This window comes from Triticum aestivum, chromosome 7B (assembly GCF_018294505.1).
Source record: "Triticum aestivum cultivar Chinese Spring chromosome 7B, IWGSC CS RefSeq v2.1, whole genome shotgun sequence".
Lineage (NCBI taxonomy): Eukaryota > Viridiplantae > Streptophyta > Magnoliopsida > Poales > Poaceae > Triticum > Triticum aestivum.
Genome location: NC_057813.1, coordinates 726,772,055 through 726,785,477, shown reverse-complemented (window position 1 = coordinate 726,785,477; position 13,423 = coordinate 726,772,055). Strand labels below are relative to the sequence as shown.

The following is a 13,423-nucleotide window of genomic DNA, read 5'->3' as shown; positions in this document are numbered from 1 at the left end:
CACTCTCAGTCAGGGGGTTAGGGAACTCTTGAAGATATCGATAGAATAACATTTCTTTTTCATAAGTTTCAGTGGACGCAGAGCCAACAAGTGCAGTTTTTCAGCGTAAGGTCAGGTTACAGAAAGGCCTATTTTGATAAGCAAGGCATTGCAAACAAATAGGTAGAGCAGAGAGCTAACCTAAGGAGCGAGCTTGTTGTAGTTGGTCTAAAGGGGGAAATAAAGGACTGTCCCGCTACTACTTCCTTGATTCCCGGGAAAGAAGGAAGACCGAGGGTAACTAACTCTTCCTTCTGAAAAATCTATATCCCAGCTCGTTTTCATCGAGCCTTCCCCCCGTTTGGAGTATAGCCAAGTGGTAAGGCATCGGTTTTTGGTACCGGCATGCAAAGGTTCGAATCCTTTTACTCCAGAGCATACTTATTCTAGAAAATAGAAAAAGAAAAAGAAAGTCTCATCCCTACCCTAGTAAATAAATGAAAGTAGATTTACATTATTTTTGTATTTCTAGGGGGAATGTTGAGGCAAACTTACGATGCTGACAAGCTGGTTAGGTGCCGAGTTGGATTAGACATCGCAGGTTTCAGTTTAAGAATTGGGAAGAGGTTAAGAACCTAGTGGAATCCACTGCGAGGGGAAGTGCTGAAGTGAAGAAAAGCCCCAATTTTGGAGAGGATTGCATAATTGGAGAGTAGAATTGGAGCAAAGCCGTGATCTGGTAGGCGACTGGTACAAGTGCTAGACTGGAGCTAGACAAGAAGCGTTGAGCAGGAACTTGAGCAATTCCAGAAACCTTAGAAGAAACTGGATATGTGGCAACAAGAAGGGCTTAGCCAGAATCTTGAAACAGGTATGATACCGGCACATATCAGCCTGATGTGATGTACCTGAATTCATTCATGTTCTGTGGAGTCTTTCTTTTAATATTCTTATTTTTTCTCAGTTTAATTAGGAAGCAAATGCGGTTTCAAGATGAACTCATCCTCGAAAAGGAATTCAATTAGCTGTGCAGTTAGCCCTTTGATCTTGAATAATTGGTTGAAATGGATATTGCCTGTCACTTGAAAATAAGGTTGTTTCATTTAGAATTCAGCAAGTTTCTTAGAAAATTGTTGTTAAACAGGTTGACGTTCCACTGGGAATGGAATAACAAAGGCTTTTGGCAGTTTGTGGATCGAGATGTGATTCGCTTTTTGAGTAATAGTTTCTTTCATTTGGTGTGCTCTTCCTGGAGCCGGTAATAGGAAAAATTTGGTGCATTCTACTTTGCTGTTATGGTATTTACAATCCTTGAATTGTTTGAACCTGACTCTCATTATCTGTCTTCATGGTCTTGAGGGTATTTTGGATATCGTGGAGGTAACTAACGATGAATTCGTCTCTTGCCTCACCGATCTGAACACGGAGTTTCCGAAGCTACAAGAGTGCTTGGTTAAATGGTGCCATTAAGTTTCAACTGTCTTTAAACTTACTACTTCAAGTGCAATTATCAACTCCTTGCAAAATTGTTGGCTTTCTCATCTACAAAAGGCAACTCTGGTATTCAAGGAAACATATAATTAGGTTCCACTCACTACGTCAACTAAAGCAACTGCATCTGGAGCACTTACCAGGGAAAATCGAATAAATAATGACGTAGTACGAGGGGATTTGTTTTCTCACTATTGCCATCCTGTGTTCAGTTCCAATTTCGTAGTAGGAGACAGACTCAAAGTCAATAGATTCCTGTACTTTTCTATAGAAATAGGCTTGGTCAAGTGGAATAGGCTTTCGTGATTGCTTCTTTCTACCTTCCTCACTCCGGTAATTGCTCCTTCTCCAAAATATCACTACGGACAAGATGAGCTAATAGAAAAAGTTAGGGCAACAGATGATAGCGACTCGCCAGACTCGAACTGGCATAGGAGGATCGGATCAAACGAAATTAGCCTTTCTTCCATCAACAGGAATCGCTTTGATTTCGTAGTTCAAGAGGATGGTGGGGGCAACCTCTCTACATCTGCGGGCCGGTAGGCCAGCCAACTAACTCTTCAAATGAAGAACTGATTACTCCACATCTATGAACCTATCATTCCCCGCCCTTGCCCATTATTTCTTTTTGTATCACGCTAGGGCTTTGTCTCTTTTTTGGAGGAAAAATATGGAAGTAGAATCTCCTCTCTTTTAGAGGCGTCTTCCAAATCCAATTTCAGATCAATGAGGTCTTTCAGAGAGCCGCTGCTCTTTCCATGAAATTCTAGGATCTCTTCGATCCTATGCGCAAAAGCAAGGTGTGAGCCCGCGACCCCTCGATCGCTCTCAGAGTCAATTGGCCCAAACCGGGTTATGACCTCAACGAAAAAAAAACTATTTTGTGAAATTGCCTGCAAAACCGCCTTGCGAGCGTTAGCGTCAGCGTTAGCGCCATCTCTCGATGGATATTTTTTGCGCATCTCCAATAGCGCCTTGGCCCTATTTTCTTCTTCGTCTATTGGGGAAGAAGAAGAGGTGGAGTAGCAGGCGGATCTCATCCCTCCTGCGGACTTCCCCGTACTCAAAGTGACTCTGAGAGATTGCGCTTCTCTACTAATCGCATTCTGTTCAAGAATCACTGTTTTCATGATCGAATGACGAAATAGATATACGAACTGTATAGGATCATTCGCTGGGATGGGATAAGTGATTCTTTTATAGGATTCCCATGGGATCGTAGAATCAACTAAGGATGGAATAGGTATTTGTGATCGATCAGCTTCCAGTATGACCGAAGACTTTCTATCTGCATTCAGAATAACCACACAATCAGGTTGTTGGTTCAACCCAAAATTGATCTTCTTCTTTCTTGAACGGAATTTTTTTATTTGCAAAAGAATTGGTCAAAAACGCCCCGATCTTCCATTGAGAATCATCGAAACAATGAGAATTCACATTTCTTAAATAGCTTCTTAAATAGCTCGCCATTTCTTCCGTTATCTCATAAATAAATAAATGATTGGTCTTTAAAAAGAAGGAACGACCTTTTTGACGACTGGGAGATCCTATAAAATGAAGAGCGTTTCGTAAACAAATCAGTGTCTTGTCTGAATCGAGAATAGAAATTCCATTTCTTGAACCACGGATATAGACTTTGAAATGGTGATCAGCTACCCGACGGCCGAGATGTGCATTCGTACAAAGTAATTTAGTACAGACTATCGAAAGCATTGTCATTTTGCGATTTGAGTTCCGGAGATACAGGTGGTAAGTTATGGGTAATGCGGGGGAACTTTAAGACGAGATAGAATACCTAATATGGGAGTGGTTTAAGTGAGAGAATAGCTCCCTTACCAAACCAACTGAGCTATTTGCCATGTTTTTGACAAATGACCTAACTTTGATGTGATGTGCCCGGCTAGCCCGGATCATTCTTAGAGCAGTCGAGGTTACCGGAATTACGGCCTTCCGTACAAGAACTGGCACTATTGTAACTCGCTATGGGCCTCCTGCCTTCTCGAAAGAAACTGGCTTTTGAAGAAATTACTCTATTTTACGCATTTAGTTGAAGCGGATTCAAAGAGCTCTATCGAGCAAGGAAGGAGTATACTATACTGTAGCTGGATAAGCTAGATACCAAAACTTTGATAAAGATTGAGGCAACCCATTTGAGGAAGAACCGGACGGACCCCTGTGGAGATGTCATAAACAATCCTTTGACGAACTTTCTGGTTAACATAGAATCTATGAGTTTTTTCTTCTAATTACTACTACTAACATTATTCAATCTGGTAAAAAACAATTTATTAAGCTCATCCCGCAAGCACATGTACACATCTTGGATTTGACCGTCTTAAGATGGAAGAAGATTCGTTCTCCTACCCATTTCTAAGTTAAGCAAGAGATAACTCATAATTTGATATGCACTCGCACTCGCATCTTGGGTCACTGGAACCTGATGATAATTACTCACTCCTTCATCCTGAGAAAGGATCTTGGCTATGAAAAAAAATGGATCACTAGCTTGCGCAGCAAATTGAATGAAACTTTCGTCCGAAGTAAACATTTCAGTCTGGTGTTCGTTATACCATTTAAGGGCATCATCTAAGTTCGAGAACTTTGGATACTTAAAGGCTGCAGCACATGCTAAGTGTTGACTGAGATTCTTTTTTTCCGACAGGTGGTTTTGTGCTTGAGGTTGAGGATGATCGGCAGAAAAGAGTAATAAACTTTTTGACAAATCACGCTCATGAAAATGCAATACACCTGAACGGTAGATTCTACCACGGAAGTCCATGAATGCTGGCAAATAGAATTGATAACCTTCGTATGCTGACGCAAGTCTTATTAAAAAATCTTCATAACTAGCCTGCTGCACCTGTTTTCATAATTTATTTAACAGTATGTTATAGCTACAAGCATTCTTAATACCTTTGACGTTATTGAAGTAGCACTCCCTCAATATGTCTGAGGCTTCTGTCGGATTCACACGAGCCAGAGCATTTGGTAAAACAAGCCCACACTCAACTAAACATTGACGATTCTTTTCCAGAAATCTCAAGAGCCTTTTGTTTATTTCAAACGCTTGAGACTGAAGCCCATTCAAAATATCACACATCTGCTTGTATTCTTTTTTTATGTAACTTTATATAGAAGTGGTTTAAGTCATGGGAAGTTAATAGCCGAAAGTGATTCTAGATATCCCCCGTGGGTTTGCATAAGTAACCTCCTATCAGATCCAATAATGTATCAGGATCAGACCCCCTCTCTGCTGGTTGCCAATCCAAGGGTTTGCAAAGCATCGGAAGATTGAGTTTGATAGGGAGCAGATTTATGTTCAAATTGCACATAACATAACAAGAATTCTCTATATACCCTTGACCTTTCTTAAGAACCAGCACTGGATCTTCTTTTGTTACTCCCCTATCTGTTGATATATGTAGAACATTTCTTTCAATCATGAATTGGAGCAAGTATTTCCCGATATCATAATGACACTGCATTTTTTTCTTTTTCTCTTTTTTGATAGCACCTTTGGGCTGAACAACATCCTTAACTGATTCTACCTTACTAGTGAGTACTGCTTCCACCTTACCACTAGCTGGTGCTTTGTATTGTAGAAACCTTGCTTGTTCTCGTACAGTTGAATTAAGTTGATCTATAAATCTAGCTGCCTTAACTACGGATGATTCCTGAAGAGTGTTGAATACCAAGCCTAGTACATGAATCATGATAGCCTCAAGCGTATAGATACCAAACATCTTAAGCATAGGTAAGCTACTTGGTAGGCAACCCTTTAGATATTGCTTAGCGTTAGGCTGATCTTTATTAATCAAGAACTTTACTATGTTAGGAGTTACTTTAAATAGATTATCCTCATCAAACTTCATTGTGCAATTTGCAATTTGATTCTGTAAATCTATTAATTCAGTATCGGAAAACACACCATTTTGATTCTTCTTTTCATTAATCAACAACTTTCTAACATCATCCTGATACATATCAACATTAGAAGTCTTTTTCGTTTTGTCAATATCCAACAGCTTAGCGTAGTAATCGTTCCAGAACTCCTTAATAATACGTGCATTTTGCAAAGATTTCTCATTCTCAATGCTATCATCATATGTCTCGGAACAATAAAATAGAACCTGCATACTTTTATTTGTTACCCTTAAAAAACCGCAGTAAGGATACGAATACGACTGAAATAAACTACTAGAATCTAAATATAAGGAAAGGATCAGAATAAGTACTAATGCTCTGTATAATACTTTTCCCCGAGCGATGGTTTAGCGGATTCGGAATTGTAACCAAGCATCCTGGGTTCTATACCCGATTCAACACTAGAGCATGCAGTCGATCCTGGATACATAACTCTAAAAAGTGTGTGTGCAGTTTTGGATCTTTATTGGTAGCCAGTCTTTCACTTCTGCCTCTCCACTCCCATGCCTTTCTTGGTCGGACCAACCCAACCGGCGATTTCCGAGAAGTCTTTCTGCTTAGAGCAAGAAGCGGAACCAAAATAAAGCTTTCTTTATTTTCATTTATGGATAACCAATCCATTTTCCAATATAGTTGGGAGATTTTACCCAAGAAATGGGTACATAAAATGAAAAGATCGGAACATGGGAATAGATCTTATACCAATACTGACTACCCATTTCCATTGTTGTGCTTTCTAAAATGGCATACCTATACAAGGGTTCAAGTTTCGATCGATATTTGCGGAGTGGATCATCCCTCTCGAAAACGAAGATTTGAAGTTGTCCATAATTTACTGAGTACTCGGTATAACTCACGCATTCGTGTACAAACAAGTGCAGACGAAGTAACACGAATATCTCCGGTAGTCAGTCTATTTCCATCAGCCGGCCGGTGGGAGCGAGAAGTATGGGATATGTCTGGTGTTTCTTCCATCAATCATCCGGATTTACGCCGTATATCAACATATTATGGTTTTGAGGGTCGTCCATTACGAAAAGACTTTCCTCTGAGTGGATATGTGGAAGTACGCTATGATGATCCAGAGAAACGTGTGGTTTCTGAACCCATTGAGATGACCCAAGAATTTCGCTATTTCGATTTTGCTAGTCCTTGGGAACAGCGTAGCGACGGATAATTCCGAATCTACATAGGTCTAGTCCAGGGGACAAATCAATAGGAAATGCTATTTGCTTCTTAAGAAGAAGAACTTTTTTGAAATGAAAGAGTTTCCACGGGCGTCAGATATCATTTCTTCAAATAAGGAAGAAGTGTTATCGAAGGATTTCCTTCCATTCTTCCTAGTATGGAAGAAGTAAAGAAAAAGTACTGCGTCTCGATCTATACGAAAGGGCACTGGTTTTTTCTTTCGGTTTCATTGATAGCAGAAGAGTACGCTAGCTAGCGGAGCCTGAAAACGCTTGCTTGCGCCCCACCCCTACGGAAACTATTGCCTATGCTTGCTGCTCGCTCAGTGTCAGTAGAAGGGAAGAAAAGATGGTCACTCCTTTTAGGAACATGGCGAGCCTTACTTACGACTGTTGCACTTCACTCGCTGCTCGTTCATTCACTTGCTCATGAACTCGCTGCTTCGCCAGAAGCGACTAGTCGCCTCCTTTCCTCCGCCGAAAGATGCTTAGCCAGAAGCGACGAAGGAGGGGAGCTGGGGAAGGCCGACGATGGCAATGAGGGGGAAGCTATCGTAGAAGCTTTGCCCCTTGCTTTACATAAATGGATTGTTATGAACTTACTAAATGACCTTATTTATTCTCCCGGAACGCTAGCAAATCTAATAGTTCCATCTGCTCTTCTTAACTTAAGAACGAAGACCGCCATCCTTCTTATTCAGGAACCCTTTGTTTGAGGAGGGCGTATCCCCGGGAAGGGGAGAGTGGCCGAGCGGTCAAAAGCGACAGACTGTAAATCTGTTGAAGGTTTTCTACGTAGGTTCGAATCCTGCCTCTCCCACTTGTTGTAGACTTAAGAGAAGAGAAAGTAGGCGGAAGCCTAGGAGGGCCAACCGAGCGAAGCTCTTTTTTTTTTGCCGTGCCGTGAAGTGCAATTTTCTCGTATGCATTTTAGAGAGGTTGTCGAAAAAAGATGATCTATAGAGATTCCCCATCTATATCCAATCGAGAATAGAAGCGAGTCGCTTCCGGCGTCGGCTTGTAGTCTCTGCAGTCGGCACACGCACGCGCCCGCCATCATGCCTCCTTGGTTCGGGACGAAGCCAAGCGAGACATACGATAGACGAAGGAAGCGCCCACCCAGCAGGAGGGCTAAAACCTGTAGTTTTGAAGTTGCAAACTCCAGCTTCGAAGCTGGAGTGCTTTAGCCCTTTTTTAAGCAAGAATCACCGTCTTGAGCGCCTTGCGCGCTCAAGAACAAGCAAGGGATGAGCGCTTTGTTGCTAAAGCGGATACGTTTTCTTGCTGGGGAAGGCTAGTTTGATCGAGGATTGGAGAGGAGGGAGAGGTGGAATAAAAAGCTCGGGATGGATTTTGGAGTCTTTGTGCGAGCCGTATGCGGTGAGAGTCGCACGTACGGTAAGGAGGGGGGTTCGCGTCTATACGTGTAGTGTGGTGGTTGGGCCTACCCACCCTATTTGTTCCATGATCTATGGGTCTATTGGAGCTACCCACTTCGATCAATTAGCCAAGATTTTGACCGGATACGAAATCACTGGTGCTCGATCTAGTGGTATTTTTATGGGGATTCTTTTTATTGCTATAGGATTCCTATTCAAGATTACTGCAGTTCCTTTTCGGGCGGCTGTAGGATGGACGGCCCCCTATAGGTAGTAGGGTAGGGTGGGTGGTACCGCTCAGATAGCGGCCAATCCTCCTAACTGCGCGCGGGCCGGGCTTAGAGCGCGTGAAACTCATCACTATCTCGTAAGGGCGTTGAGACCATAGCATGTTACACAAAAGCGCCGCTTTCTCAGGAGTGTTGTCACACAACTGCCCGACTAGAAGAGCTACTCGCTCTGTAGTGTTGTCACACAAGATAAGCACGCCGCCCGCCTGCTGGCCGGGCGAATCGAAGTTATCTTCCGGTCAACTGTCCACCCAGTCAAGTGCAAAAAATACAGTGGAATCACGCAACGCACGCTGCTGGTGTGCTTCCTGCCCACGAGGAAAGAAGAGCGACAAGGTTCAGATTTGACTGTTTGCAGCATGGGAGCTGATTACCCAAAAAATCCCTGGGAAAAAAGAAAAGATATCTCGGTAACGAAAAGCATAGGAGGCTGTATTGGCGAGATCCAAGGGTTCACAGCAGCCCAAAAGAAAAACCGCCTGGAAGTCCGAGGACCTTTAGTACCGTACCGAACCAGCAGCCTTCGCGCCAAGCGACGACCGCCCTTGTCCCTTTCCTTTTTCCATTCAGCCTACTTCTTAGCTTTGTTCCGTCAGTCCAAGGCAAAGCTTAAGTGGTTTGCCTACCTTACCCACTTGATGAAAGGGAATGAACTTCGTTTCCTTGGCGGCTTTATGGATGGATTCAGTCAGAAAAAACTCCTTCCTTTTGAAAAAAGTGACGCTTTGCGTCTTCGCTTCCGAGGGTTAGGGTATAGGCCGTTTCGAGCAAGCTTTCGCTTTTTCTCCCGGCTTTCTACAACTTTCGCTTTAGCTTCCAAAGGCGACCCAATGACCTTTCCGGAATTGGAAGTATTCGTCGCCCTACCCTAAGAAAGAAGTCACTATAAAACAGCTTGCCCTCCAGAAGTACCAAAGGTGCGCGGAGCCCGGTGAAAATGAATATGTTTGCTACTGAAAGAAGCCTGCCTATTGACTAATATTCGTCTTTAGAATGAATGTAGCTATGAAGCCCAATCTATACTGTCGATTCAAAAGGGGGCATAGTCATATGGGTGGGGTGTTTGTGGGGAGCTGCCTTGGATATGAGGAATTCCTCCAATCTAAAAAAAAATGAACAAAGAAAAAGTCCGTGACGAAGATCTTTCTTTTCTATCAATAGATAGGAATGAGTGTTCGTTATAGGGGATAGGATCCATCTGCTCTCTCTCTCTCTCTATTTTCTTTGATGCAATTTAGAGAGAAAGAGCAGTGCGAATTAGAAAAAAGAGAATCAGGAGATGATTCCAAAATAGATACATAGACATCTCAAGTAAAGGGATGTATATATTATTCCTATATATATCATCTATCTATGAAAAAAGTAAACAGAGTTCGTTTTTGGGTTCCCCGAAGCCCCGAATGGATTGGATCGTTTCTGCTTCTGCCAACGAAATGAAGGCCTCGCCCCTTCCGAATGCTTCTCCGATCCTGAAGTTCTCGCGAAGAGAATAAGATGCAGCTCCCCCTCCCTCTGTCTTTTTCCGCTTTGCTAATCTTCCCCTCTAACGCGGGCCGGGCTTAGGCGGGCGCGGGAGGAAGAAAGAAAGTCGAAGAGCGTCTTCTCCTTTGTCCTTTTTTCAGTGCAACACAGGAAAGCACCCTCTTTTTGTAATCCCTGCAGCTTCCCAGAGGCTTGCTTTTTTTTATTGAACGCATGGCGGAGCTAGGACCCCTCCAATCATGTTTGAGCCTATGTTCACCCGGGGCCAAAAAGGGAGAATTCCGGAATGCCTGCCGACGTTCAGATAAGGTGCATATCCCTTACCACTAAAGGAAAGGCTCGACGAAGGGGGGATATTAGCTGGGTAAGGAAAACGCTTTCGGAGATTGAGATGTCGATTTGTTTTTCATCGAAAAGGAAGAAGGCCGAGGGGATAGCAGCCTTCCTTCGGGCTTTGCCTGCCGACGTTCTAATAAAGAATTCCGGCTCGGCCCGGGAAAGTGCTGGCAACAACATAAACAAAGGGGTCCATGTAGCTGCTGCGCCCGCCCACTGAGCAGCAGGTTCGGCATCTACTACAAAAGAGAGAATCCACTTCAGATAACCACGTCTCTGCTAGGCAGCGTGTGGAATGGCCGAGAGCGGACCAAATGGATATATAATCCAAGCCGAGAGTGGAGTTACGTGAACAGCCGTCTGATGGAAAACAACTTTCACGTTCGGTTCAGAGAGCACTTTTTTCGTTGAGAATAAGTCCTTCCCTTTTGTGTGAATTCCCCAGCGGCGAATTAACAACTTGTGGGGCCCTATCTATTCAATCTCTCGAGCCCCAAGAAAACCCCCCTCTCCCTCGGACTCAATCTCTCTTTTGACTCTATATATGTGGGCACCTGATATCTATGAGGGTTCACCCACCCCGGTGACAGCATTCCTTTCTATTGCGCCTAAAATCTCTATTTCTGCAAATATGTCACGTGTTTCTATTGTTGCTTCCTATGGGGGTACATTACAACAAATCTTCTTTTTCTGCAGCATTGCTTCTATGATCTTAGGAGCACTGGCCGCCATGGCCCAAACGAAAGTCAAAAGACCTCTAGCTCATAGTTCGATTGGACATGTAGGTTATATTCGTACTGGTTTCTCATGTGGAACCATAGAAGGAATTGAATCACTACTAATTGGTATATTTATTTATGCATCAATGACGATAGATGCATTCGCCATAGTTCCAGCATTACGACAAACCCGTGTCAAATATATAGCGGATTTGGGCGCTCTAGCCAAAACGAATCCTATTTCGGCTATGACCTTCTCCATTACAATGTTCTCATACGCAGGAATACCCCCGTTAGCCGGCTTTTGTAGCAAATTCTATTTGTTCTTCGCCGCTTTGGGTTGTGGGGCTTACTTCCTAGCCCCAGTGGGAGTAGTGACTAGCGTTATAGGTCGTTGGGCGGCCGGAAGGTTGCCATGAGTAAGGTTGGGAGACCGAAGGCAGTTTTCCGTGCACCGGACACGTAGCTTACCGAATCAGTTGCAACACAGATGGGAATGCATGCTACGAAAGACAGGGTCGAGTCTGATACATCAACCGTCGACTCCATATCCTTGTACGAGTCCACAATCACTACACGAGATGAACCTGGGTTTGGTGAATGGAAGTTGGCCTTAGGTGTAATAGGACTCCCAGTTACTGCGCGCGATCGTATACTGAGGTGCTCCCCGTCGGTTGTTGGAACGACGCGAGCCGGGCCGGGCCTCGATTCCTTTCAAAAAGATGAAGGGACAGAGGTGACTAATTCCCCATCTCATTTGGGGCGGAAAACGAATCGACATCTCGATGTGATACAACCCTTTCCATTTTCGTTGGGAAAGAACGGCGAAGTCCATCCGAACCCTCCAATGAAGAAATAAGAGGAGAGCAAAGAGCCAATGGCGCGCGAAGCGCATGCGGAAGGGGCACGGAGAAATAAAGAAGTGTGGGGGAGAAGCAGCCGAGCTCATTCCCTTCGCTTCCTGGGCCCAAAGCAGTGCTTTGTTTCCTGGCCAAATCAAGGATTTGGGGCTGATTGCAAAAGATATCTGAATAGAAAGATAGATCCATCCATCTATCCAGATATCTAAAAAAGAATCGATTTCGATTTCATGAAACCTTTGATTCAAAGAACTGCGCTTAGCCCCCCCGCTCATTAAACGGCTCTGCTGCAATGGATGGCAGAGGGTCCGTAGTACCCGAAGCACTGGAGTGATCCAGTAGCCGGGAAGGGCCCTAGAAGTGCCTACTACTACACCACACTTGGCTCTACACATTTACAGAGCTTACCCCTGTCCAGTGTCTGGCACAACGTTGGGGGCTTCAATCGTCGACTCGTTATCCCCATCTCAGCCCAGGCTAACGGAGCCTGACTTATTCAGGGGAGAGAGTGGAGCCTATCGAAGCACTCTTGAGAGTAAGATCCTTGGCTCCTCTTCATTCTCTACAGGGGTCTCTACCCACATGGAAGTGGGGCAGAGATGGATAAGATCAAACACGGGAATAAGAAGCATTTGAAATGCCTTTTTGATCATTTTGATAGAGGGGGATGGATAAAGTGGGCAAAACAGACTCACATTTTTCAATCGAAAAGATGGGTTCCTTTTTCGTCTCGACAAAGAAAGAATCATCTTGAAAACGCTCCTAACCCCTTCGTAGGGCCGTGTATAGTAAGTGATCCGAACCTGCCCGGAGCGAGCCCCCCTTAGAGGCAAGTGAAGTTGGTGAGCCGTATGATGGGCAACTATCTCCTGTGGTTCGGAGAGGACTCAGCTGTTAGTTAGTACCCCCTTGGTTTCGGGGTGGACCCTTTCACTCTATTTTATTATATACGCTTAGCGAAAAGAATGTTTTTTGATAGACCTAGGACATGGATTCTATATGAACCAATGGATCGTGACAAGTCGTTACTACTAGCAATGACTTCCTCTTTCATTACTTCATCCTTTCCATATCCCTCTCCCTTGTTCGATCTTACTCATCAAATGGCACTCAGTTCATATCTGTAAGTTTGTTCGATCATTGACAAGGTTCAAAGAAAGGGTGGGCCATTCACCATGAAGGCTAAAAGCGAGATAGGCTTTACTGGACATTTTCGCTTACAAAGGCGAAGACAATTCCGCGTTTTTTCAGCCGATTCTCCGAAATTTAAGACAATTATCCTCACTCAAACTTCAAAAAGTCCTTTTTTTTCTGATGTAAATTCTGTCTGTCTCCTTTGTCCTTCCTAACGCTAGTCTAGTCTCCGATTAAAGGATTGATACGGGCGTGCTTCCTTGCAGAGGGTTGTTTTAGACACCTACCCACCAGAAACTTCGCTTTGCCACCCAGGTATAACCAAAGCCTTCCACAAAGGAATATTTACTACTGGGTCCATCACGTGTCCAGATACCGGTGCATCCCTTGCTGTTTCCCCATCGGCTGAAGTTGGATCAAAGTCCCCGGACGCGAATGCTCATTATAGAAAGAACTAGGCCTACTTAGGTAAACAGGCACCCCATCACTACCGTAGTAGTTGAAATCTCTAACTTAGGTGCGTTTGCCCATTACTTCTACCCATCTACGCAATTCTGAGATCCAGCCATTGGAACTGAGAGATCCCCGCTGTTTGACCTACTCAAGTAGGCTTTCTATTGAATATCCACCCGTGGTAATTGC

At 43.9% G+C, this 13,423-nt stretch overlaps 2 protein-coding genes, 1 non-coding gene and 1 pseudogene across 4 annotated transcripts; 3 read left to right on the top strand and 1 right to left on the bottom strand.

Moving 5' to 3' along the window:
• Positions 1 to 2,093: 2,093 nt before the first annotated feature.
• On the bottom strand, positions 2,094 to 3,659 carry LOC123156860 (ribosomal protein S2, mitochondrial-like; annotated as a pseudogene).
• A 2,254-nt stretch (positions 3,660 to 5,913) lies between these two features.
• Positions 5,914 to 8,038, top strand: LOC123156861 (NADH dehydrogenase [ubiquinone] iron-sulfur protein 3-like). Its single transcript, XM_044575044.1, has one exon. The coding sequence runs from the start codon at positions 5,999 to 6,001 to the stop codon at positions 6,569 to 6,571; it is 573 nt and encodes a 190-aa protein (XP_044430979.1). The 5' UTR covers positions 5,914 to 5,998; the 3' UTR covers positions 6,572 to 8,038.
• TRNAY-GUA (transfer RNA tyrosine (anticodon GUA)) lies at positions 7,319 to 7,401 on the top strand. Its single transcript has one exon. It is a non-coding gene; the product is annotated as a tRNA-Tyr (tRNA).
• A 30-nt stretch (positions 8,039 to 8,068) lies between the features above and the next one.
• Positions 8,069 to 13,173, top strand: LOC123156862 (NADH-ubiquinone oxidoreductase chain 2-like). Of its 2 annotated transcripts, none has more exons than XM_044575046.1 (2): positions 8,069 to 8,199; positions 10,611 to 11,594. In XM_044575046.1, the coding sequence occupies exons 1-2, from the start codon at positions 8,142 to 8,144 to the stop codon at positions 11,204 to 11,206; spliced, it is 654 nt and encodes a 217-aa protein (XP_044430981.1). In that variant the 5' UTR covers positions 8,069 to 8,141; the 3' UTR covers positions 11,207 to 11,594. The 2 variants fall into 2 exon arrangements, with proteins under 2 accessions (XP_044430981.1, XP_044430980.1); XM_044575045.1 differs by lacking the exon at positions 8,069 to 8,199 and adding an exon at positions 12,586 to 13,173 and having other exon boundaries at positions 10,059 to 11,182.
• The last annotated feature ends 250 nt before the right edge of the window (positions 13,174 to 13,423 follow it).